This window comes from Schistocerca americana, chromosome X (assembly GCF_021461395.2).
Source record: "Schistocerca americana isolate TAMUIC-IGC-003095 chromosome X, iqSchAmer2.1, whole genome shotgun sequence".
In the NCBI taxonomy this organism is placed as follows: Eukaryota; Metazoa; Arthropoda; class Insecta; order Orthoptera; family Acrididae; genus Schistocerca; species Schistocerca americana.
Window position 1 is genome coordinate 439,131,278 of NC_060130.1, and position 16,241 is coordinate 439,147,518.

General features: G+C 42.4%; 2 protein-coding genes and 1 non-coding gene across 7 annotated transcripts in view; all 3 read right to left on the reverse strand.

Moving 5' to 3' along the window:
- LOC124555813 (histone-lysine N-methyltransferase EHMT2) overlaps positions 1-7,684 on the reverse strand; it is a 280,266-nt gene extending 272,582 nt beyond the window's left edge. For 2 of the 5 annotated variants that reach the window (XR_006968595.1, XR_006968596.1), the window contains exon 1: positions 5,266-7,684. Coding sequence is in view for 3 of the 5 variants with exons in the window: in XM_047129879.1 (XP_046985835.1) it covers positions 5,266-7,138 (1,873 nt within the window). In the remaining 2 variants the exon portion in view is untranslated. The remainder of the gene's footprint in view (positions 1-5,265) is intronic. The other 3 variants (XM_047129880.1, XM_047129878.1, XM_047129879.1) reach the window with 2 other exon arrangements.
- Positions 7,374-16,241, reverse strand: part of LOC124556063 (mucin-5AC-like) — a 91,946-nt gene continuing 83,078 nt past the window's right edge. Inside the window, exons 2-3 of the mRNA XM_047130092.1 lie at positions 7,550-8,743; positions 7,374-7,466 (exon numbers count right to left, since the gene is read on the reverse strand). Of these exons, the coding sequence (XP_046986048.1) occupies positions 7,374-7,466; positions 7,550-8,647 (1,191 nt within the window). The 5' untranslated portion in view covers positions 8,648-8,743. The remainder of the gene's footprint in view (positions 7,467-7,549; positions 8,744-16,241) is intronic.
- Positions 14,313-14,387, reverse strand: Trnas-uga. Its single transcript has one exon. It is a non-coding gene; the product is annotated as a tRNA-Ser (tRNA).

Sequence of the window (16,241 nt, forward strand, 5' to 3'; positions counted from 1 at the left end):
TCACAGATTCTTAAGCGTCTCCATTTCTCTCTTTTAGTACTGAACTGTGTTATTCGGTTTGGAACCTATATTTACTGTTTCCTTCTCGACTATTCTGTACGTTTTTTTAAGACACAGTATTTGGTTGATACCGATATCTTTACTTGTGGGTCAATGACTCAGCTGAATGAACCCGAGGAAAGGACTGGAGGCGACTTTTCAAGGATCCATCACAACATTCACTTTGGGCAGACCTCAGTAAATCTATGTCGGCCGAGATTACAACTTAACCCTGTTTGGCATCACTTTCAAATTATCACAGAACAGGCTTTTAACTAACTTTGTTTTATTTACATTTGTCCGCTTGTTGCTCACTCTTTGGTGAAAATACTCAAATCTCAGAATTTTTACAGCACACACTGAATTCTTGATATTTCATAGTTTTACAGTTAGTTGTGACTGCTGAAGTGTGTGTAACTTCAACTATTTTTAAACTTATTCTAATTGTGTGACAGACTGACAGTTCATTTTTAAATCTCATAAATCTGCAATAATTTTCCATCACTGTGGTATTTCACCTACTTGGTTATAGATAACGCCCTTACCACGACCAGTATGGCGCAGTGAAACATGATAGACGTATCTGACTCTTGGCTGTTTTATTTACTAAAACTATATATAAGCTATATTTTCAGCTACCTTGGGTGAATAGTCATACAATGTGTGTAAAGTTGTGAGTGATGGTAAAGAAATTTTCACAGAGGTCAAAAATACTTTTACTCAAGTGTGCTGTTATTTTCCCAGTTTTAAAAACAAATCTTCTTATACAGGTTTCTGTTGCATCACGTTAAGTTACTCCAAGAATCAGTATCGTATGTCCCATCTGCTACTTCTCTCTGGTAGTGAATATTGTTTAAATTAATGAAATAAAATTCTCTGGTGTGCGTAGCAATAAAAAGAATGAAGAGGACGAGACGAGTTAGGACAATAAAAGCAAATAAATAAAAATTTTTGAAATATGAAACTGACGCTACTGGCAGGTAACACCGACAAGCAACATGAATAACAATAAGAGAAATACACGTAAACATGCACTGGATGCAGTGTCACTCAATGAAGATTTGTTTAGTTCGATGTGTGCTTTGTGCTTCGTATTTTTTACAACACTGCGATTGTTTTATAATACTTTTTCCACACAGAGACCGTCACAAGCATAACAGCATTTAAAGCAAGCAATATTACGACGTGAGCAGGCAGCAGTAGCAACGTATCACATCATACACAAAATTTTGGCGTCATTTCAGAAATTACATTATAATTTTTTTAGTGGCAGACAAATGAAATCAGTTCAGACATCATAAAATGTTACTTTAGATTTATCGTCCCCAAAGTAACCTCACAATTTTCAAAATTTATTATCCTCCGAGGTTAATGGTTATTCTTCTTCAAGCTGTTGACAGCATTCCAACTAAAAACTGTGTTTACTAACATCTTTCTTGAGGCTGCAAAAACTGTAGAAGAAACAGCAACAGTTTTTCGAATGTACACTGAGGTGTTCCCAGCAATTCTCTGAGACAGGCAGAACGACCACCAGAGTGCATAAATGTTACGTTTAGTGTTGTTACTAGACCTGGTAGGGTACGAAGGTTGTCCAGAAAGTAAGTTCCGATCGGTCGCGAAATGGAAACCACTGGGAAAATCCGGCAAAGCTTTGCACAGATCTTTTGTGCAGTGTCTCTAGCATGCCCGTCGATCGTGTCGCGTCGCTCTTTTCAGTTTTGAGTGAACAGTGAGCACTTAAAAATGCGTAGGAAATAGCGTCTGCCGGCAAGTATGAGGGTCTGGTTAGAGATTTCGCCTGTCATGCAGCCCACATTACACAACTGTCGAGTAGTTCCTTCTTCATGCTCGTTTTCGGCCGCACACTGCAGGGGCAATGAAGATGCTCCTGCAGCGTTTCCGATCAGAAGTGTTTTATCACCCACAATACAGTCCGTAATTGGCTCCCCCTGAGTCATCTCTGCTCACAAGAACCGCTGGCTATGGAGACAATTTTTCCCACAGACAACGAGCTGCAAACCAGTGCAAATAACTAGCCGAAAGCACAGGCGGCTGCTTTCTATGACGAGGATATTGGAACCTTCAAACAACACTAAGACAAAACTTGAAGTTGGAGCGGCGACTATGTAGAGAAGTAGGTGGAAGGTATACCTAACAGTTGCAAATAAAACTTTTCTGGTTTTCACTGTGGTTTACATTTCGCGACCGATCGGAACTTAATTTCTGGATAACCCTCGTACATAAGGGGCGTCAGATGTTGAGTGGTCACAGTGAATGCCATTTACTCGTGTGACACAACGTCATCAGTTACTGACAGAATCTGAAAGCGGCCTCATCGTGGGTTTCCTTTTGCCCACTATGTCAAATCGTGCAACATCCAGATTTGGGGTGCATTCAGATGTTACATTGGTCCGATACAGGACTCCATGAGAGAGTGAGGGCAAGCATACTACTCATCGTGAAGGTTCTGGTCGGCCACTTCTGACCACCACAATGGAGGATCGCCATAGTACGCATCGAACCCGTTCAAATCTGCGCCTGCCATTCCAGAACAAGCAGCGGACTCAGTGCAACATTCTGTCATCCCGCACCATAGAGCAGCCGGCCTATGGAATCACATCCCCTTGCGTATGCTGCCGTTAACACCACAACCCAAACACCTGCGTTTGGGGCGGTGCCGTGACCGGTACTCGAGGGCTGCTGATGAAACGCGTCGCACTATGTTCAGCGATGATGCGCGGTCCTGTTCTACTCCAGATTACCATCGACGGCGAGTGTAGTGGCGACTTGGGAACAAGTCCCATTCTTCTAATGTTTTTGAAAGGGCACAGTGGTGCCGTTCCTGATGTCGTGGCTTGGGGAGCCATCAGGTATGACTTCAAATCACGGCTGGTAGTAATACAGGGAATTCTGGCGGCAAACTATACATCACGGACATCGTGCTGCCTGATGTATTACCCCTCAAGCGACAGCAACGTGGTGCCATTTTTCAACAGGACAATTCTCGTCCACACGTGGCACATGTCTCTATGAACTGCCTGCGTCATTTTTAGGGACTCCCGTGGACAGCACGATCTCGACACCTGTCCCCAATAAAACATGTCCGGGATCAGTTCTGACATCAATTCCATCCCAGTGTCAGTATCCACGATGTCGAGGACCAGTTACAACATTTGTGGACCATTTTGCCTCAGATAAGAGTCAATGACTTTATGACATCCTTCCCAAGCGAGACAGTGCATGTATGCTGGTAAAAGAGGGTGTGCAACGTCACACTGATAAGTGGATGCATACTGCCTAGTTCTTTGTAAATTTCACTCAGTTTCGTAATCACTGCAATAACATCACGTATTTTCTCAACGTGTTAAGTCTCATTTCGTTTTCTCCTCCCCTTTTGGGTGCTTCGCTTTTTTCTCAGGCATCGTATTTTCGCATTCAGATGAGAAAGTAGGTGACGAAATTTCGTGGAAGATTTAACCGCAACGAAAAACGTCTTTTTTGTGATTGCCACTCCTACCTGCGTATCATATCCATGACACTCTCTCTCCCTTATTTTGCGTTAATACGACACGAGCTTTAAGTTTTGCAGTGGCCTCCGTCAATCCCTTCTGGGGTGGATCCTATACCGCGCTGCAATACTCCAGAAGAGGACGGACAACCGTAGTGTAGGCATCTTCTTTAATGGATCTGGGGTATCTTCTAAGCTTTCTGTCGATAAAACGCTGTCTTTGGTTACGCCTTCCCAACATTTTCTACTTTATGGTTCCATTGTGTGTTGTTCTTAATCGTTAACCCTAGGTATTTCGTTGAATTGACAACCTTTAAATTTGTATGATTTATCGTGTAACCGAAGTTTAACAGAGTTTTTTTAGTACTCATGTGGAAGATCTCTCAGATTTTTATAGTTCAGGGTCACTTTTCGCATCATGCAGATTTCTTGTGTAATTAATTTTATAATAGTGTTGCCCTTCTGGCGAGTTCAGAGCACGGTAAACGACAGTATCGCCTGCAAACAAAAGGAGAACTGCTCAGATAGTCTTCTAAATCGATTATTAGTTTCAGAACAGCACAGGGCCTGAAGCACTTTCCTAGGGAGCCCAAGAGATCACTTCTGTTTCACTCGATGACTTCCCATCAGTCACTACGAAGTGTAGCCGCTGACAGTAAATCACGAATCCAGTCGTACTCCGTAGGCACGCAACTCGATTAGAACATGCAGTGTATCTCACAGGGCCCATTCATATCGACAACTTGCTGAAGAAAGAAAAAACTTCATAACCACTTTTCTGAACACACTCTCTCTCACTCTCTCTCTCTCTCTCTCTCTCTCTCTCTCTCTCTCTCTCTCTCTCTCTCTGTCTGTGTGTGTGTGTGTGTGTGTGTGTGTGTTTGTTACGGGTGATCTCACACACTTTGCCAATTGTTCTTTCACCTAAAGTTCTGTCCCCTGCGACATTGCACAAGAGGAACACAGTACTTTCTATATACCATTAGCGGCTGATCCATACATACCGCCATGTTACTCATACTTTGTTGTGTCAGTTGCTGTAATGCTTCTGCACGTAAAATTTTCATTTTCAGTGGTGATCTTGGACAATCAAGTGCACATGGAGCCGATTACAACAGGACGTTGTTACACAGTGACTTGTTCGTTTTACCTGGTAAGGCCTTCCGCCCACACAACAGTACCAAACATAGTCGCAGTAATGCCAAATACCGATTTAGGAAATTTTATAGCATTCGAGCGTACATGAGCAGGAATAGACTACTGTATTCATCATATGAGGGAGACAGGAAAAGATATGTTTCATGTCCTCAAATACTCTTGGTAGCTAAAAAGTGAAACGCGCGTTCTGATTTACACACATATTACTTAATTCCCAGAATGTTTACCTCACTTCCGGTGAAGTAAAGAAATAAAAACATTGGAAAATGAAAATGAGGTTGTGCTGCCTTCATTGACTATTCGTCTCAGTATAGCTATTAGACGGTAGTGGCACCAGTTTTTTCCGTTCATTCACACCTACGTTTATGTTCCATTTTCATCTGTCTGCCATTAATATTACTGTTTTAGCAGCCTTAAATTATCTATTTCATACAGCAAAGTTTAAGACTCATAATAACTGACATTGAAATCAATCTGCTTAGCACATGCATGCTTGAATGAGCAATACTTAGCCTTTTGTAGAGTGCAGACTACAATAAACTTAGTTACAAACTACATACCATACACATCTGCCACGCGGCTGTTCTTCATGGAGCGAGGTAGATTTGGAGGTCCACTCCTGAAGAGAGAGAAGTCCTCAGCTGCAAGTGCGTAAGTACCAGTTTCAAAGCCCTTAAGTGTTTGTGATCTGTCTGATTTCCTTGCCACCATTGGTCTACCAACTATTTCATTACCGGCTCCGTCTGCATCACTCAGTGTTCGTTGATGACGTGTAAGCTTATTTTTCTTCGCATTGTTGCTACTGAGAGAGTATCTTAATCCCTTGTAAGGTTTATACCGCCTCTTTCCAGTTTTAGTGTAAGTCTGTGCACTGGAGTTCATAGACAAATTGGAAGTTCTCTGAGAACAAATATCCATTGAGATTTCATTATAAACGGGAGATGTGATTCCGAAACTAGAAAACAGCTGTGATCTTGTAACTGTTCTAGTCTGGATATCCGACTTCCTTGCTTTGTTCAGATTTATTAAATTTTTTAGTTGCTCTTGGGTAGTCAAATTCTTCTGAGCTGCTTTGGCACCTTTACCTCTTAACTTTTTGGCCTCAGCCGCAGCACGCTTACCAGCAGCAGATTTCATGTTCTGTCGAGAGATGCGGTTTGCAGCAGCTCTCTCATCATACTGAACTAAACTGCTAAATGACTTCTCCTTCCTTGCAATAGCACTCTGCAACACAGTTTCACAATGGTAGTCCCTTGACCTACGCCTCGCTGAACGTTTTACACCTACTACTTCCGGCTCCGGAACAGGTTTCTGTGGCACCTTACTCCTCAAAGACCGTTTACCCTTAACTGTAGTATTTTCCACATTATCATCTACAGTCTCAACATTTGCTACAGACCATACGCCATCATTACCAATAACTTCTCTACAGCCTTTCCAACTTAATATCGATTCACCTCCAGCTTCTCCTGGTTTCAGAGTAATCAAAAGGCGGGGTGCATTGTCTTCTGCATCAGAAGCTACTTTCTCAATTTTGTTCAAAAGTGTAATTTCTTCACTCTTCTCAGAACAATCATCAAACAATTCTTCCTCAATTGTCAAAGACGGTTCTTCATTTTGCGCATTAAGTACAGGTTCTGCAGATCCCTGAGATGACACATTTACGGTTGAGGGTTCCACAGATTCTCCTTGGTTCTGAACTGAAGTTGCAGATTCTTTAATTGGAGTTTCCAAGACAGGCGCTTTGGGTTTGGGAAGACCAGAGTTGGAGGTTTCCATATTAGAATCTAAGGGCGCAGCACACACAGGAGTCAGCACTGCAGGGCTTTCTGAAGCACATGGCAAATTTGATGCACACGAGGCACCTTTATCTTGATGCTTGTGTAATGTCATTCCTGGAGACGATGAATCAGAGCTCTTCGCTGCAGAATACGATGTTACAACTGATGTACAAGTCATTGGTTTGTCAGTCACAAACTTTGAATTATCAGATATTTTGGTAGTTTTTGGCTGTTGTCGTTTGACGAGCTTTTCTGTCTGATTATTTTTTCCACCCGCATGGCTATCATCTTTATGAGTGACATCTTCAGTCTTCATCCTTATTCCACCAGCTGGCTTTGCTGCTACGGTAATGATTGGGACAAATGTGCTTTCGGAACACTGTAGAGATTTATTGCCTTTATCCCCTTTCACGTGATTGTGACAAAGGGTGGTGACACGAGGGTTAACAGCAGCTGGAGGAGGACTGTCAATACACGCGCTACCGTTTCTGTAAGGGGTGGTGGTGCTGCTGCACGTGCTAAATGTAGAACTATTAGAAGTACTTCTTACGTTCACAGCACTAACTGTGGGTTTGGTGGAGGATCTGGTGCTGGTGGCGATGGCAGTTATGATGGTAGCAGGGGCAGTATGGGCGTTAGTGGTAACTTTCATGGCAGATTTATCAGTAGTGGAACTGCTACTGGCAAGAGCAGTAACAGCAGTGAACACGATGTTAACAGCAGCAAGATTGGTATCTGTAATGGCAGCTGAACCAGCAGTGGTAGTGACAGCAGTTTCTGTGGTAGGAGACGTAACAAAGGCACCACTTTTGTTGACAATAGTACTTGTGGTGGAGTTCGAAGTACTATTGATAGTTGCGGTACTAGTGCTGCTAGTAGTCGTAATATTACGAGTGGTGGTGGTGATGGTGGTTGTGGCAGTGGAGACAACGGTAGGGATGGTCGCACTGGCAACCAGTAAGAGGGCAGTGGTTCCAGTCCTGTGGCCAGTGGTAGTCGAAGTACAAAGAGCATTGGCACTGATGATACTGGGGATTGTGGGACTAGCAGTGCAGGTGACTACAGGGGCTTGTATACAAGGTGCAGTGGCAATGCCTGTACTGATGAAGGTGGCACAGCCATCACTAGAGGTACCAGTGTTGAGCACATTAATAGTGCTGGTTGCGACAGCACCCTTATTGGCAGAAGTTGTAATAGCAGTGGTTGTGGTGGTGGTGGTGGGGGCGGTGGTGGTGGTGGGGGCGGCGGCGGCGGCAGCGGCGGCGGCAGCAGCAGCAGCAGCAGCAGCATGGCGGGTAGTTGAGGTTGCTCTTAAGGTGGATTTGGAGGCTGCAGCTGTATTAGAGATTGAAGTGGTAACAGTTCTGCTGTTAGAACGAATCATATCACTAACTGTGATTGCTTTAGTTCTGGTGGTCTCAGGAATGACAGTGGTGGAGCTCTCAACAGACATCTTATCCCCAGTATTAAAAACAGCCGCTACTACAGGTGCTACAGTCAGCTTGTCTCTAACTGCTTTACAAACATTCTGTTTTATACCAGAAAGATGATTGCCACCCATGTTTACATCACATTTCTTATCATTTTTCTTGTCAGCTGATTCTGTGGATGGTGCTCCACGTTTTGTTGTTGTAGCACTGGGGGCAGTAGTGATTCTATCCTGTTTCTTGGTATACCCCTTGCTAGAGGTATCTGTACCTGAAAGCACAGCAGACTTCCTGGTGCTGGCATTTTTACTCACTCTTTCCGCTACAGGACTGCTGCTTGTTGATTTTGTAGTTGCCTGCTTCACAGGAAGCGGCTTCACAATTACAACTTGTTTGGAATGCTGTTTAGTATTATTAGTTTTTGAAGTACTAGGTTTACTGTGAACAGACTTTCCTGTTGAGGATTTCGAACCACCAGATTTGTGAGATGGAGCAGATCTTTTACGTTCATTGTTTGCACCTTTTGCAGATTCTGCTTTCCGTGTATCGAGCTTCTTCGTCGACACACTACTGGCACTGTTTTTCTTGGAACCATAATCCGTTTTGTAGCTAGCAAACGATAACTGCTTATTGAATTCATTTTTCATTTCACCAAGCACTGTTTCCACCCATGCTAATTCCGGCTTATCGTCCTTATTTTCTATCTTTTCCCCTTTCTTAGATTTGCTCTCCATGACTGCTTCCCTTAGCTACGTTCTCTATTCATGTTCATTATCAATCCCTATTTGAAAAATACATCCAGGCCATTTTCTTCATGGGGTGGGTCGCACCTGCAACAAAAACAGAAGATTACTTCTTTATTATTGCAGTTATTTCACAGAAATATATGTTTATTTATTTACAAAATAAGCAAACAAGACTCTCAGTTTATCTTAATTACATTACTTGCTGAAGGTAGAGAGTTGTCAGATCCTTTACAAGAGGCATTAGCACGTAAGCTTCTGATTTAAAATGTGTCCCTCATTCTAGTTCGGGAAAGATTAAAATTACATGAATGGCGAAGAAACACAAATTTGCAGCAGGTAATTTAAAACAAAGTTTTTCAGGCTACTTTTGCAGCCTCTTAAAATTCATCTGCAGTTGGTGTACGTTTGCTGCAAGGTTGTAAGTTGATTCAAAAATCAAAATTTTTCTACAGATAAAAACACTTCAAGGATCCCCTTAACATAGCCATAACAGTGATAATAATTGTTATCAAAGTCGTTACATTTAAAACGCTATATTGTTGGACATCATTCTTAAAGGAACGTTGCACAGACAATGAGGTCATTACAAAGGATGTAAAAGCCAAAATATTTAGGCCAAATACCAGAAAACATAAATCAGAATGGCTGGACGTTAGTCCAACAAATGCGACACCTGTGCCTTAACCACTACGCCACCTCACTTCGTGGACACAGCCATCTTGTTCAAAAGTATCACCAAGAAAATAACTGGATCGACTTCTGAAAGAGAACATGGGGATAGAAAATACTGTAAGAAGACAGAAATAATATGACGACGTCTAGAAAACTCCACGCACGGATATCCAAGACTATTATACTTCTAAGTAGCATTGTAGGCCTTCTGTACATTAAAGGAAACACCTATTTAGATTATTCCTGTGCAGGAATGTCTGCTTTGTAGCCAGTTCCAGCAGGGTCAGGTTATCAGTAAATCATCTACTCTTGTGTCCTACCTATGCACCTAGAGGGCAGCGCTGTTAATACCTACTGGGCCATGTGCAATCCTTTCCAGATTTAAAGAGAGAAATTAAGACAGCTTCCTTTCACCATTTGGTAAACTGTCCTGTTTTCCTTATCAAGTCAGAAAGTCGAGGAGCACTACTGTAGCATTCCCAGTGAGGTGCTGAAACGTATTGCAATACCTTTTGTCGTGATCCGGTTTTTTTTTTTTTTTTTTTTTTTTTTGGCATCTCCTCAGTAAGTGTGGAACGAAATATCCTGGTTTTAAATAATGATGATTAAAGCGAAACGCTCAATCATTGTTTAGGTTACTTCTTCGTTGGTGAAAATAATCCCATCGCTCATTACAAAAATAATAAAGGACCTTCCTGCCTGAAATCCACCTGACTGGATACGATGTACTTTTTAATGGTGGTACGATTCGTCATGTTAAGGAAATGCTGTTGTAATACGAGGGTTATCCGGAAAGTAAGGAATGATCGGTCGCGAAATGGAAACCACAGTGAAAATCCGCTGAAGTTTTGCACAGGTGTGTTGGGCAGTGTCTATAGTATGTCTGTCAATCGCGTTACGTCGTTCTTTTTAGTTCTGAGCACACAGGGAGCACATAAAGATACCCATAACAATAGTGTCTCCCGCCAAGTACGAGGACCTGGTGATAAACTTCGCCTGAAGCTATGCAGCCAACATTACATAACTGTCTTGCGTTTTCTTCTTCAAGACAATTCTCAACCGCATTCTGTAATGAAGATGCTCCTGTATAGTTTTCAATTGGAAATGTTTGATTACTCACAATACAGCCCATAATTGTCTCCCTCTGAGTTTCATCTCTGCTCACATGAAGACAACACATTGGCACAGACAACGAGCAGTAGGCCAGCGTAGAGAATTGGAGGAAAGCAATGGCGGCTGCATTCTGTAATGAGGGTATTGGAAAGTTGGTACAACGCTACGACAAACGTCTAAGTCGGATCGGCAGCTATGGAGATCAGTAGCTGGAAGTTGCAGCTAACTGTTGCAAATAAAACAGTTCTGATTTTCACTGTGATTTCCATTTCGCGACCTATCGTTCCTTAATTTCCGAATAGCCCTCGTATTTATCCATCACAACAGACAACTACCAATGGGGTGTGACGCGATGTGACATGCACCTATATTTAACTCCACGCTATGTTACCAGTAGAAATTTAACAGTCGAATCTTTTCGCAGTCCAAGCATTACCACAGAAATTACCTAAGTCTGTCAATACGAGTATCATACGGCGTCAATAGAATGTAACGAACATAACCATACACATGGGCTTGGCCCATGCGACCCGGTAGCCATGGCAGTGACGCAGGTGTGAGGTTTCGGACCCTCATGGTCGCTGCGCCAACCGGTGGCTGTCGGTTGCCACATAGTTGGACGTCACCTATTTGGTGATAATACAAGGGTTTCTCTCTTCATTCGCCCTTCATAACACAACAGAATCTTACTCTCGCAACGTGAAAGGCTACAAGATCATCGACAGATTGTTTGCACTTGAACATCCACAGAGCTTGGAGCCTCTCCCTGATTGCTGAGTGGTACTGCTCTCTCCCTGGCAGGGGAAAATGCTGTATTTAGGCTATTCGGAAGATTTAAGCATGGATGTATCAGCAGCACAGAGATTCATATTGGCGATGCATCCGCCCATTCTTGGACTTAGTCTTGGTGTTCAAGAACAGTCAGTACATTGCTTAGTGACGACAATGACGGTGTAGAGCTCAACCAACCGGTTATCGTGCCCTTGCTGGATACGAATTTGCACTGTTTGTTTACTTAGCAAATACTACTTTCATGACAAAAGATGGTACTGTGGTGGCGTCAGACAGAAATACATTACCAGCTTTGTTGGAAACGTATGACAATGTCATTGCTTGAGAAGAGGCCAAGGACCATTCCCCCATGCCTGAGCTACGCGGAAAGCCAACATTAATAGCCACCACCAATTCCAACAATGTTCTCCTCAGTATTGTCCAAGGATAAAAATTATATAGAACGTGTGTAGCTAAAACGCACAAAAATGTTACTTTTTATAATTAAAATTATAATTTAAAATAAGTATATTAAAATAAACAAAAACATGCATGACTATGTGTCATCATGAACGCCTACATCAGATGATGTCAAAGTAAAAGAAAATTTTGGTAGTATAAAATAACGTTTTGTAAAATGAAGTTTGACTGGATAAAAAGACTCAAACTTTTGCCTAACTACTTGAGGCTGGCTGGCAACTAATATAAAAACAGGAAGGAGCCAGCCACACAGGCTTAACAACGTACGGAGAAGTCCACCTTCCTCACAATATTTTAAAATTTAGACTCGCCCAGTTATCAGTAGGTATGCACGGATTGAACGGTTGCAATGTAAATCACTAATAATGTCATCGTAATGATCTTGACCCCCTCGACCCCTGAACCATTTAAATGGGTTCTTATGTAATCGCGCTGTGTGTCTGGGCCCCCTCCTCCCGCCAGGTGCTTCGTGGCCACTGAGCTTTTTCAGCCAATGGACGGGGTGCTTGTGGCTCCCCTGTTCATACTATCGACCATGCGAGCAGTGCCAGCACCGGTCGCCCACCAGCATTGCCAGCATCAGCAGCAAGCAGCCAGTAAGTGTTTGCACTTATCAGTATTTGTCAAAATACTGGTGTTGCCAAATATATTTGTGATGTTGTTGCTATCGTAATTACTTTCTTTTCAGCACCCAATCGCAATGTTGCTTCAAGCAGGACGAAGTTACGAGCGCGTAGGGGCAGCAGCAGCTCAGAAGAAATAAGTGTGCTCCTAAATGGCAATTTAAATTTATACAATAAAAAGTGTACAGCACACACATTTTTAAATTGAAAAGCACAATCTGCCTACTTTAGGCAGACTTGTGAAAATATGCCTATAATGCTATAACTTAACTACAGCGACAAAATGTAATGCGTTGAAGGTTGTTTTACGGTAAAATTCCCACTATTAAAGTAACTTTCTAAAATTGTAGCTTTGTTCAATGAAATTTTGTACTGTAGTTTACTGACGCGTAGATGCAAGATATGTGAAAAAAATCAGATTTTTTTTACTTAGCTCCACCAAAGATATTAAGCCCAAAAGTTTTTTTAAAAATCTATATTTAATTTTTTTTAATGAAGGAGATTTATTTTGGACTTGGTACTCTGTCAGTGTTATTTTGTGTGTCATATCTAACAGTGTTAAGAAAATTAGCCGTGGTGTTTTATTCCTTCAGTGAAATTTTAAGCCTTGGAAACTGTATTTTGTCCAGTTGTGATTTAAAAATTTGATAGCAATTTCCACTTACCAGGCTTAGTTTTAGGCTATTGTTTTTGGACTTGAATTACGGAAGAGAATGTTCTGGGCAAAATGGTGCATGTTTCATTTCTATAGCATTACCCAGTCTGAAGAAATTTAATTTATTGCAAATGTCTGCAAAGCCTCAAATATGCCCCCGCAGCTAAACAAAAATGGTCGCTTCTCTGAAACAGCTCAAGAAAAAAAATATTTTAAACCTGTTTTGAACTAGTTATTTACGATACATTAAAATATAAAAAATCATAGAAATAAAAAATTGTAAGGTACCTGTAACCTTTTTTTTATCACTTCGCTTCAAATGGATTGACCCATATCACGACAGTGGCGTCAAAATTAAATGTTTACTTGGTTGCATACCATCCCTTTGGGTCCCATAATATGACTCCAGTTCGTTGTGCGGTTGTTCTGTTGGTAGTGTAATGAACTCAGCTCTATCTGAGTCAGTAGCAGCTCACGTCTAGCTCAACGAAGGTGCTGCAGAAGTTTTGTTCAGACAATAACATCCACTGGGCGCACGTGCATGAATTTGGATCATGCACAGCGTCCCAATACCCTCTTCACCTGGTAGATTCTTGCTAAACGAATATCGGTTGACGACACACGCATTAAAAATTTTCTAGATATCAACCACGTGGGTATAAGCCAAAAATTGGGCCTGTTTCATTTGGAACCAATGGCCTTCGAATTTCGGCCTCAAATGAAGTGACAACTCGTAAATTTTGATTAAAAGGGCATTTGTTAGGATCGGGATTATAGCCTCAGTACATGGTTTTAAATTGACTTTTATTGAGCTTCTCTCATAGGTTTTCCGAGGCCGACACAAAACGTAGACTCGCAGAACAGATGAGAACTCTGACGGCTGGCAAATTTTTGATGTTCGCTTCCTAGTCGATACTCTAGCCGGTACCTGTTACTGTACGGAACACGTCAACAGTTACTTTAGTCCTTTTGTTTTCTTGTTACCTCTTCAATACACATGATGAACCTGGCATAGTCTGGCCGCGGTGGCCGAGCGGTTCTGGGCGCTTCAGTCCGGAACCGCGCTGCTGTTACAGTCGCAGGTTCGAATCCTGCCTCGGGCATGGATGTGTGTGATGTCCTTAGGTTAGTCAGATTTACGTAGTTCTAAGTCTAGGGGACTGATGACCTCCGATGTTAAGTCCCATACTGCCTAGAGCCTGGCATAGTCAGCCATTAGGAGACCTGTTATGGATAGAGACCTCAGCTGAGTTACTCCTTGTAATTCCATCCCGTTTGCACTGTGTATATTCCATTTTTAATATGACTAAATTGAAACTTCCTGGCAGATTAAAACTGTGTGCCCGACCGAGACTCGAACTCGGGACCTCTGCCTTTCACGGGCAAGTGCTCTACCAACTGAGCTACCGAAGCACGACTCACGCCCGGTACTCACAGCTTTACTTCTGCCAGTACCTCGTCCCCTACCTTCCAAACTTTACAGAAGCTCTCCTGCGAACCTTGCAGAACTAGCACTCCTGAAAGAAAGGATATTGCGGAGACATGGCTTAGCCACAGCCTGGGGAATGTTTCCAGAATGAGATTTTCACTCCGCTGCAGAGTGAAAATCTCATTCTGGAAACATCCCCCAGGCTGTGGCTAAGCCATGTCTCCGCAATATCCTTTCTTTCAGGAGTGCTAGTTCTGCAAGGTTCGCAGGAGAGCTTCTGTAAAGTTTGGAAGGTAGGGGACGAGGTACTGGCAGAAGTAAAGCTGTGAGTACCGGGCGTGAGTCGTGCTTCGGTAGCTCAGTTGGTAGAGCACTTCCCCGTGAAAGGCAGAGGTCCCGAGTTCGAGTCTCGGTCGGGCACACAGTTTTAATCTGCCAGGAAGTTTCATATCAGCGCACACTCCGCTGCAGAGTGAAAATCTCATTCTGGATGACTAAATTGGCTTGTCGGCGTCATTGGGATAATATAACATACCTGGAGAGGTACTTCATCTGAACCACGAACATCCTAAACTACATTCTTCGTCCCAGAGCAGCACTTGATGTAGCGAAACATTATGTCTGTTGCACGGCTGATTTCTACTGGTCGTTTTATTTTAGTAAGACATCGAAGCAATTTAATCACGTAGCTTGATTTGTTAGCGGTAGATTTGATCGACATGGGAATATTACTGAAACGCTCCGTGAAGTCAAATGGGAATCCCTGGCAGGAAGACGACTTTCTCTTCCCGAAGCATTACTTAGAAAGTTTAGAGAATCGGCAATTGCGACTGACGGCAGAACGCTTCTGCTGCGACCAGCATGTATCTCACGTTTGGACCGTGAAGTCAATATAAGAGAAATTAGGGCTCTTACGAAGGTATACAGACAGTCGTTTTTCCCTCGCGCCATTTGCGAATGGAACAGGAAAGAGAAAGACCATTAGTGGTACAAGGTCCCTTCTGCCCTGCACCGTATGGTGACTTGTGCTTTATGTATGTAGGTGTAGGGGGCACAATATACCACGTAACACACTCCACCGTATCTTCTTCGGAGTCTAAACTTGAACAACCATCTTCGGAATCAGAAAAATCACTGCTGTCACTGTTTTTGTTAGTAATTTAGTATTTCCGCTTCAGGCAATGTTCTTAGACACCTAACATATTTTTTTTCTTTTATTGACAGTGCGTGCTTTATTTACACGCTAAAATCTCACTCACTGCCCATATTTATATTCAAAATTAAAAATATTCGCTTAATCAACTGCAGCGCGTTTTCAAGTAAATGTGATCGACAGTATCGAGTGGTCGGCAGCCAACGTGCGAGACTTACATGACACTTCAAGCAGAAAGGAAGGTGTTGGGCGTAGGAAACCCCAGTCACGAGCCCTGCGCACAACTATCCGTCCGCTACAGGGCGAATTATCACAATATACAATACACACAGTGTGTACTCTAACTAGCACACACAGTGTGTACTCACATTCATGGTGTGCAAAAACAATATAACCCGCAAACAGAGTCTGCAAAAAGCAAACATACTTGAGTACACAGTAAGGCCTATGCAATCACATGCACGTCCATTCTCACAATTTACACATACAGGTATACACAGGGTGAATTACCTAAAACTTGCACCGAAAATATTGGGAAATGGAAAATGCTAGTGATGTGCGGTTTTCACAGAATGGATTGGTAGTCAGGGGCTCGTATTGTTACCCAATGAACATATTGTAATAATACTTACAAAGTGTATATTTTGTGCAAATGCCTATTGATGTTAACTAACTAAAAGTAGGGT